Source organism: Callospermophilus lateralis, chromosome 2 (assembly GCF_048772815.1).
Source record: "Callospermophilus lateralis isolate mCalLat2 chromosome 2, mCalLat2.hap1, whole genome shotgun sequence".
In the NCBI taxonomy this organism is placed as follows: Eukaryota; Metazoa; Chordata; class Mammalia; order Rodentia; family Sciuridae; genus Callospermophilus; species Callospermophilus lateralis.
Window position 1 is genome coordinate 196,100,967 of NC_135306.1, and position 11,505 is coordinate 196,112,471.

Sequence of the window (11,505 nt, forward strand, 5' to 3'; positions counted from 1 at the left end):
GCACTCATTATATTTCAGGGCTTAGTATCTATTATTCTGAGCTGTCATGCCTTTTAGGGTTTGGAATAACAAATTATTAGAAAATATAATTTGCCTAATCTCTAAATATGACCTACTAATTTTCTCTTCTAGCCTTATAAATTGTATGTTTGAGAACAAATATACATTCTGTTTGTTAGGCATTTTGATTGTAATGTGACTTTGAAAGGATCTTTTTTGTTCTTGCATATTTGGGGTTCTAAACAACAATTGTACTTGAATTTCCAATGTTTGGAAATTTTTCTGATATCTTTTCATTGAAAAGTTTGTGCATTTTTTATTCCTATTTTGGTGCTTTCTTCTAGGCCAAAGATTCTTATATTTGTCCTCTTAATATTATCCTAGATTTCTTGAATATACTGGTAATGGTCTCTTAAAACCTTTCCCTTATTTTAGACCTTATTTCTGAGATTGTATACTTTGTTTTCGAGGCCTGAGAATCTGTCTTCTTTGTGATCTAATCTATTGATGATCCTTTCAACTAAAATTTTTAATTTGATTTATTGATGCTTTCATTTCCAAGATTTGATGCTTTTTCAGAATCTCTCTTTATTGAAGTGGTCTTTCGCTTACTGTAGCTCATTCATTATATCTTCTTTTAGTTCAATGAACATTTGTTCTTGAATAGGTTAAGTAATTGGTTATTAAATTTGGTAGTATAATACATAAGGGTTGAAAAAGGGAGAAGAGGGGAAAATGGGCAAATAAAAATGATTGCAATCTAAAATAAAAAGAAGAAAACATGGAGAATGTTGAGGCAGAAGGAGGTTAATCAAAAGGAAAATGACTAAGAAGAATAAGTATAAAGCTGAGCTAGGAAAGCAAAGATAGAAAGTATCCAGTTAATGCTCCACCTGGCTGCCATGATTATATTCCATTGTGATTTAGACTTGTATTTTAAAGTCTCCATAGAAACCCAAGTGATCTTCAGACTCAATGCTATTATTTTAAAATTCCATTGACTTTATTTAAATAAATTTTTAAAAAAATCAACCCTGAAAATCACTAGCAATAATGAAAGAATCATATCATCAAAGGCAATTTTCAAAACGAACAAAGCTCTTTGCCTTTTCATTTTCATAATACCCGTCCCACTTTCCTACCAACCCTTGTTTTTCTCTCTAGCTTTCACAAATGCATTTCTGAGTCAGGCTTATTTCATTTAGTATGATGATCTGTAGTTCCATCCATTTACCAGCAAATGGCATAATTTTATTATTTGTTATGGCTGAAACAAACTCCTTGTGTATATATACCACATCATTGAGGGATACCAAACAGGTTCCCTAACTTGGCTATTGTGAAATGTGCTGATGTAAAATTTGTATGGAAGAGGGATCGATAAGGAGAAAAAGGGCAGAATGAAATTGACCAACTTATGCTGTATGCTTTTGTGAATATATCATAATAAATTTCATTTTTAGTTATAACTATAATGCACCAAATAAAAGAATGATAAACTTTGGGGTATGCGTAGTGTCTAGCTGTGTAATAAAGCCAAGGTATAATAGGAGGCAGTAAAACATGAACTCTGAAACGTGAGATTGAATTGTGACAAGCAATTATTAGTTATTTAAGTTGTTATATAAATGAAATAACATAATGCTCCTAAATTTCCATTTCTACAGCAAGTGCTGAATAAGTGGATATCATTCTCTCTCTCTCTCTCTCCCTCCCTCTCTCTCTCTCTCTCTCTCTCTCTCTCTCTCTCTCTCTCTCTCTCTCTCTCCAAATGTATGGTTTTATTGTAAAGTCTAAGACATTTGGATATTTCTATCTTCTATTCATATAGATTTTTATTAATTTTATGCATTGATCCCACATCATGCAGTTTTTAAAAATCTTATTTTCTTTGATAACTCTGAATCCCTTGAATGTGCATTCATATTCTTACTCATATCCATTAAACTTTTCTATCAGCATTTAATATTAATGCCTGCTCAAGAGATATTTTGCTGAAACATCTCATTTGTAGAAAGCAAAAGTAAGCTCATTGCAATGTGGAAAATGGAATTCTGGTAATTTGCATATATTCACACATATATATTTTCAAACAATCACACAATTCATAGAGTTTTTAGTCTCCAAAAAACAATTTGGCTATACATAGTATTGACAAAGGAAGCAATCAAACCCCAAAAAGACATGTCACTGAGTTTATTCCTTATAGTCTACTGTATAGAACCAGGCTAGTTCAGCATATTCTGCAATTAAAATTATTTAAAAGATTCAATTTTTAGCATAATTTGTTCTTCAATATTTACTTCAATAATGTAAAATAAATACTAAAATTCTCATTATACAGGTGAGTGGATTATGGCAAATAATTCTATTGATGACAGATCCAGAATTCTGATTCTGTTCTACTGTTGTGTCCCCTGATAAAATGTCTTGTGTGTTTGAATGTCAGAAGGATTTGTTCTTAGTCACCCACTTTGGATTATACTGTGATTTGGTATGAAAAGAAACAATAGAACTCATTGCACATAAAGCAGTTGATCCCATAGTTTTTTGGCAGGAGTTCAAGCACTGTGTGTAAACACCCCTCACATATACTTGCTTCTAGAGTGGCACTAACACTGGAAACCCTGTCATGTTAATGTCTTCTGATCCACTGTATTGAATTGCACATTGGAATAAATACAAACACTCACAGACACCCACATTTGCAAATATATGCATATTTGTAGATGTATGTGTACTTCATGTTCTTTAGAGTCATAGTATTATTCAAACTTTCATAGTTGTAGGAATTCTAATTTATGGTTATCTTCACTTTTTTTTCCACAAAATTTCATCATGGAGAATGTCAATGAAGTTACTGTATTATTATTGAATAAATTCACAAATAATTAAACTATATATCATCTTTTGCTTTCTGTTTGTAGCAATTTATCTTTGAACTATATTCATAAATAGAGGACTTATTTTATCCATCACTGTTGATTCCTGCCACCACAATCCAATGTAATGTATTCTGAGTCTGTAGTCTTGAGTAGATGGCTGCTCTTCCTCAGTTATCATTTCAGTGTGTTAGTAGACTGTGTATCACAAGTAAAAGTACTTTCATTCTGTGGATGTGCAACTCAGTCATTTCTTCCTGTCAGTTTGGAACCACCAAATGATTTCTGTTGGCATCATGGACTTCTGATTGCTCTGTACCCATCTACAGTTGACTTCTTCATTTAATGAGAATGTCACCCAGAGTCTATGAGCCAACTCATCTTAGTATCCTATGTTGGTGGAACTCTGCATTCTACTATATACACAGTGGGAAATTTTAGAATATTCTTTTGTCCATCTAATGAAATTAGATATTTTTCTGATAACTCTCTTCTCCAAAATTCTTATTTTGCTACTCAAACAAACAAGCTTCAACATGGTACTTTGCTGGGCCCATTGAGATGGGTACTATAATAATCATCCTGATATCCTATGATTTAATTCTGTCTGATATTCTGAGGATACACTGTTATATGGGAAAGCAAAAGTCTTTCTACATATGGCTGTTAACTAACTAGAATGTTTGCTTTATGTAGTACCCTTTTCTTCATTTGAGAACATGTTCCAGTTATGCTTTGGAGCTTGACAAGATAGTGTTCAGATTTTAAATGTTTGTGATTCCCATGTTGAAATTAATCATCTACAGTTTAAGGGGCTAAAATATCAGTGTATAAGTAAAGTATATTATTCACACTAAAATATCAGTGTATAAGTAAAGTATATTATTCACACTAAAAATAACATTAAAAAATGAAAGTGGTGTTGCATATGTCAATGTCATATGTTTAAATGTTGGTTTTGTTTACTATAATTATTCTCTTGGAGACTTTTAATTACAGTCAAAGTCATAACCATCACTTTCCTTTGCTCCTTTTTACCCCTTTTGGTATAAGGAATTGAACCCAGGGGTACTTAACCTTTGAACCACATACCCACCTCTTTGTATTTTGAGACAATTTCTCATTAAATAGCTGAGGCTGGCTTTGGACTTGCAATCCTCCTGCCTCAGCCATCAAAGTCACTGAGATTACAATTATGCACCAGTGCACCTGGCTCATTTTTTCTTTTACTTTATGTTTTTAAATTTATTTTTTTAGTTGTTGATGGACAGAATGTCTTTATTTTTATTTATTTATTTTTATTTGGTACTGAGAGTCATACCCAGGGCCTCATGCATGCAAGCTGCACTGAGCTGCAACCCTACATATAAAATATTTGTATTTTAAAAAATGTATTCTACTAATGCATGTATATACACTACATTTAAATAGATGCTGATATTGCAAAATATATAAAGAAATGCACACAAAAAGTATATAATTATATAATCTTTATTTCAAAAAGCTATATTTGATTTTATTTGATTTTCATCCACATGGAATTGAGAAGCTCCCATAATTGCAATTATAAGGAAGTACATATTTATTTCCGAATTTCTTGATAAAATACTATCAAGTTCTAATAAAAGTTAGCACTGTGGGCCTAGACTATTCTTCACAGAGACATAAGGACCTGATTCCTGTTCCCAGTAATCTATCACATCCTTAGATCTATGCAGCAGTCTAACCACAGCTTGTGGTTCAGTCACATGGGCACAAAATCCTGGGTGTCATCTAAGAACTGACTGATGAAGGTTAATTTCTTCCTCTTTTATTACACTACGTGGCATGGGCATGCACTCATTCCTGCTCAGTTTCTGGATGTTTTCTTTTGACTTATACAATTGCTGTGAGGCTCTTGCACATGCCACCCTTACTGAGGGCCCAAGTATAAAAATGAAAGTTAAGATAATCAGAAAAGGATATCTACTCTGCTCATGTTTATTCCTGCTCCCCACGGACACCATTTTTAGTGCAGAAATGTCTCCTTCAGTGTTCAGTTTCAGTGGTAATGTGGTAATGTTTTCCCCTCTTCCTTCATCTTCATTTATTAAATTTAAATTATATACTGTGATTTCATTATCTCCCTGGGTGTTTCCCTTTAGCCATTAGTTATAGCACAGCAATATCTCTAGTACATAGAGTGTATAAGTTTTTCCCCCCAGTGGTATTAATAAAACTAAAGAAAACTACATACACAAAATATCTCATTCCATAATATATTCCTGAAGGGAAACATTACATTGGTTTTCTGTCCTTAGGTATCATGTGATCCCTTCCTTCAAATGTCAAAACCAAGTCATGGACATTGATATCCATTATCTGTGCAGATCCAAACGAAAATTGACTTGAAGTCCTTCAAATTAATTATGTATTTAAATGGTAGGTATGTGAATTTATAGTTGATCAATGACAAATGGTAGATATTGCTTTTATCTGGTATAGGAGAGAACTGGATAGGAAAAGGATCAGAATTCACAAAAAGAGCAAGAAGCGTAAAAATATTTCCAATATTAGAAAATATGATTTTTATGGGCAAAATAAAGACTGACTAACAAAAAATTGTAGTTAATGGGGTTGTTGCTCAGTGGTAGAGTGCTTGCATAGCATGTTTGAGGCACCCAGTTCAATTCTCAGCATTGGATATAAGTAAAATAAAATAAAGGTCCATTGAAAACTGAAAATATTTTAGAAAAAATATAAAATTGCAGGTTCAATTTTATTAATATATAAGAATTATAAAAACAATGATTAGTTTAGCAAAATACATAGTTTTATTGTTATTATATACAGAACCCTTAAGATTAGTAGACCCCCCTTTGCTTATTATAATCTTTCAAAAATTGGGTAAATTCATGATAGAACCTTCTGTGAGCACACCAAAAGTAAAATCTCCATACACCAAAACTATAATAAACAAATGAAATAGACAATTTTTATTTCATGTAATAGAAACTATTTTCAAGAATGCATACAATATATAGGCAAAATATAAAATTAGGCATTTCTATAAAAAGTACACACATAAAACAACTTAATATATTATACCTAAGTTTATTTAAAATAATTATAAAGGTAAGATTCATATGCTGTAAATTAAAGTATTTCAATTGCAAGGGTATGGTTTAATGGTAATTACTATGTTCACAATGTAATGCAATATAGTTCTAAAACATTTTCATTGATACAAAGCACTTGTAAAGAAATTTCTTCCCACGTCTCCTCTTCCTTTAGCCCCTTGTAATTTGTTTTCCATTTTTATTTATTTTTCTATTTTGCATGTTTCAAAAAAATCATAGTAAATGTAATCCTTGTTATCTATCTGCTTTGAATTTATTTTCAATATTTATACTTAAAATAGCATGTACAGGAAGTTTGTTCCTTTAAAAAAACATTTATTTCATTATGTCTAACACGAAATCTACATTCTTAAAATTTTCAGATGTACAATACATTGCTTTTTACTATAAGCTCAATGTTTCAGAGCAGATATCTATAACTTGTTTTGTGTGCTTAATTGAAACTGCCTGTCTACTGAAAATCCTCATTCTCCACAATCTCCGCCCCTTTGCAATGACCATTCAACTTTTAGATTATAAAAGTTTGAGTATTTTCACTATTATATGCATGTGGGGTTATGTAATATTTGTCCTTTTCAATTGTTTAATTTCTTTTAGCATCATGTTTTTTTAGGTTTATCTATAAGTTCACATGTTGAGGTGTATTATCTTTCAAATATAATTAATATTCCATCATGTCTATTTGTCACACTTTATATATTCACTCATTCCTAAGTGGATGTTTTCATCGTTTCTACAACTTGGCTATTTCAAATTTCCTTGTAATACACATGAGAGTACTAAAATTTCCTCGAAACACTAGCACCATTTTTGGGAGGGAAAGAAAAAAAAAATGGAATTTGGATTGTTGGCTCATATTACCAATTGCAATAAATATGTAACTCATGGTTGAACACAAATCGTCCCTGACAATTAATGGATAACTTCTAGGCCTTTCATTAAGTTCTTAAATGCTCTAGGGTTAAACTAGTTGCTTGTCATCTCCTTTGGGAGAGTCCCAAAGGTGATAAAAATGCATAAATTGTCCTCACAAATGCCATGTTAAAAAGCAAATAGGAGAAGTAAGAGAGACTATCATAAACCTAATAAAGACAGATAGTGTTATGTCATACTGTATGGTACAATACTTACAGAAATGCTCACATTTTGCACTGATTTTGCAATTTAATGTAAGTGACCATTTCCAAAATCAGTTTCTGTGCTTTCTACTATTCCATAAGGCCTTAGCAAAAATGGGAATTCCTTTTTTTTTTCCTTCATGCTAATTTTTGTGTATATTTAAATAGATTGAGAGTAACCATCTTGGAAACATGCAATTTCTGTTTGCTTAGAAAATATTTGATTCAGTATACATATATGATTTTATGTCTAATGGAAGCCAATAGTGGCAACAAAGTAAAAAATGATGCAGATTTTTTTTTTAATTATAGAATTTGCAGTGATCTAGTCTTTCACTTTGATGTACTTCCAAATAGTTATTTAGTGACTACAAAATAGTTTGATGAAGAAAGGGGGTTTTCTGCTTCATATTGAGACATTGAGAAATGAAATGCATTATATGCAAATCAAGAGTCTTTTGAGTTCCCATTTTACAGTGATGGGAAAGGTTCTTCATTTTTGCAGTGGAATCTGAGTAAATTTTTCTCAGAGAAGTGTTAAATAACGAAATATCAGTATTCAGAGAAGTCAGATAATGGTGAAAAGTTGCTTGATTATCTCCATTCAAATTCAAAGGTGGTAAGAAGAAACTATTTTTTAGAAAATCTTAACCTTGTGGGAAATTTGATACTTACCACTTTATTTTTTAAATTTATCTTAATTACAAACTGAGCAAAATAATTTTTTTAAAAAAAGCCTTATATTTTTTATTGTTGGATTTATTAAAGGTATTTCTCTAGTGTTGTGGTCTGATATATTTTAAGATTTATCTAATGTAAGAAGGTGTATCTGTGAAGCAGGGTGGAATTAAGTTAACCACTGCAGATTCAGCAATATTTTATATTTCTTAAATGTAAATTATATGTAATCAGCTTTATATTTAATGTTATAAAATTATAGGATATTATTTCCTCATAATTCATTTACAGTCTCTTTTCATTACAACTTAAACTGTAAAGTGTGTCATTTTCATTTATTCTTATTTTTATTTAGAAATATTTGCTGTCCACAAATTTTATACCCATAAATATTATCTAACCTTCCATGCTCTATACCTGTTTTTATGCTACACCATTCAATCTCTTGGTTATTAAAGATATTTGGATATGTTTCTTGGCTCTTTACACATACTTTTCTGCATGATGGGCTAATTAACTTTAGGAGGAATTTCTTGTGAACATAATGCACAAGAGAATTTCAAATCAAATGCAGGAATATGTCATCATTGTGGAATTTTTTTTTCTCTATGGTATTGTCTACCACCCTAAAAGTTTTATACACTGCAGAAATTTGTAATATTTATTATAAAAGTATTTCAACCTCTTATTCCTCCTTATAATATAGGGATTTTATGAGTCTTTGTTGTATAAAACCAGTGTCATTGAATTCTCTTTTTGCTAATTTACTCTTGATTTCTTCATATTTCTCTAGGCTATTACACATAACATAATTCATATTTGTTACCTATAAGTAAAGATATTTCAATTATAATGACAATTCCCCCAGGGAAAAGCTAAGATTTTAAATGAACTTAAATCCAAACAACTCACACTAAAATATTGCTGAAATATTTGTGACACTTAGAAGATGAGTAATCCAAAACTGCATTGCTCCATTTGTCCAATTTTAGACAGGTGTGGCCGTTGCGGTAGGATGGGACAGAGACTAGAATAGCTTGCATGTATTCATCTTTCTCCAACTGTTATTCACCCATCCATCATGTTAGCCCTGATAAAGTGAGGTTCATGGGCTGAAGCATATTCATATACTCATGTAAAAATTTTTCTTTCAGGTACTTGTCACCACCTAAACAAATAAGAGTAAAATTATAAATACACATACACATGATCTTTGAGAGCTATGCACAGATAGCATAGGCAAATTGAATCAGTAAGTCATCTTTCATCCTTCTCAATGCACCTCAAAGGACATTTTGGCTTTATATATGAGTGTAAAGAGCTTTTGTTAAATTATTTGCACAAAGTAAACTATATACACTAAGTTAATGTATAACATAGACCATATCTGTATATGTACATACTTTTTCTGTTTTTTTTAATATGGATACAATTTCCAATGTAATCTGTAGCAGCTTTCTACTCATACATCTACCAAGTTTTATAGTTTTATCACTAACACCTATACAAACAAAGAATTTGTAGGACTGTGTACTAAAGTAGGACAATATATGCATTTTTGAAATGTATTATTAGAAATATTTAGTATATGATTGGAATATAAATTATTTTATTAAATTAATAGATACAGGTCTACATGTCATCATATAAATAACAAATACAAAAATTTAAGAAGAATGTAAAAGTAGGATAACCATTCATCTATCATCCAAAGTATTAGAAATGTTTATACTTTTATCATTTATGCTTTCTATATCCATATATGTATATCTGTAGCATTGCCTATTTTTTCATTGAATTCTCAACCTTGGAACAATGTTGTGATATGGTTATTGAAATGGACTAGAGGTAATATATAGTAGATTGGTTAGCAGCTTAGATGACATCTATAAATTAGATAACAATAGCCATCCAACTCTCAATTGTGACAATGAAAATATCTTTAAGCTAGTAAAATGTTCTTTAGCAATCAAATCACCTAAGAGCAGCTGTTTTACATTTATCTCTGATTTTTCATAGTTTATTTGTGAAAATGTGTTTACTTTCAAGTATTCTAAATTTGAAAGTTTAAATATATCTCATTTATATTAGCTTTGCATAATATATATTCCCCATGCAATAATAATTGAAATCTATTCATTTTGCTACTATGTCTTTCCAGAAGAGACATTTTAATCAACTGAATGGAAAAACATAACCTCACAGTGGTACATGAATTCATTCTGAAGGGTATGTCCTCGCGTCCTGAGCTGCAGAATATACTCTTTGGGCTGTTCCTCATCATCTACATGAGCACACTGGTGGGCAACTTGGGCATGATAATCCTCACCAAGGTGGACCACAGGCTCCAAACACCCATGTACTTTTTTCTCAGACACCTTGCTATTACAGATCTTGGTTATTCTACAGCTGTGGGCCCCAAAATGTTGGTGAATTTTGTGGTTGATCAAAATACCATCACCTATTATTTTTGTGCTACACAACTAGCTTTCTTTCTTTTTTTCATTTCTTGTGAACTTTTTATTCTGTCAGCAATGGCCTATGACCGCTACATGGCCATCTGTAATCCTCTCCTCTACACGGTCATCATGTCACAAAGGGTATGTCTCTTGTTGGTGGCAATCCCCTATCTCTACAGTACTTTTTTGTCTCTTCTAATCACCATAAAGATTTTTACTTTACCCTTCTGTGGCTACAATGTCATAAGTCATTTTTACTGTGATAGTCTCCCCTTGCTATCTTTGCTTTGTTCAAATACACATGAAATTGAAGCGATAATTATGGTCTTTGCAGCTTTTGATTTGATTTCCTCTCTTCTGATCATTCTTGTGTCCTACCTGCTCATCCTCATAGCCATTCTCAGGATGAAGTCAGCTGAAGGCAGGCACAAGGCTTTTTCCACCTGTGGATCCCACCTGATGGTGGTCATAGTGTTCTATGGCACTTTGATATTCATTTATTTGCAGCCAAATTCAGGTCACTACTTTGACACTGATAAAGTGGCTTCCGTATTTTACACCCTAGTTATCCCCATGTTGAATCCCTTCATCTATAGCTTGAGAAACAAAGATGTAAAATATGCCCTACAGAGGACATGGAAAAAGATATGGAATATTTTTTTCTTAAAAGTAGCATAGAATTTAAGTCAGACAAGTCATACAAATACCTGCATTATAGGGCTGGGCTGTAGCTCAGTGGTAGAGCACTTGCCTCGCATACTTGAGACACTGGGTTTGATCCTCAGCATCACATATAAATAAATAAATTAAATTAAAAAAATATATATATATAAAACAAATACCTGCATTTGATACTTTTGGAATGTATAGAAAGCAAAAGTGTACTCATTATATATTTAAATATTGGCCTTTTGGTATTAGATTTCTAAATATTAAAAATATGTAAGTGAACAAAATGGTAAATATTGTTGCTTTACTTGATGGGAAGAAATGAATTATAAACATAATAAATCAGTAAATGTTATCGTAAAGTAATGTGTGTTTAAAGTCCTCAGATCCAAACTGCAAGTAGAATGGGATGCTGTATGGGAATGAAAAAAAAAATCTATCATTTATCTATCTATACACATACACACACACACACACACACACACACACACACACACATATATTTTTTGAAAAAGGAATTGAGATTTTTTTTTTGTTGTGGTTTTTATAGTTTCATGTATTACAATAAATTTTTCAGAAT

At 31.5% G+C, this 11,505-nt stretch overlaps 1 protein-coding gene across 1 annotated transcript; it reads left to right on the forward strand.

Annotated features, from left to right (window-relative positions):
* Positions 1-9,977: 9,977 nt before the first annotated feature.
* LOC143390466 (olfactory receptor 8K3-like) lies at positions 9,978-10,934 on the forward strand. Its single transcript, XM_076842851.2, has one exon. The coding sequence runs from the start codon at positions 9,981-9,983 to the stop codon at positions 10,932-10,934; it is 954 nt and encodes a 317-aa protein (XP_076698966.2). The 5' UTR covers positions 9,978-9,980.
* Positions 10,935-11,505: the final 571 nt, after the last annotated feature.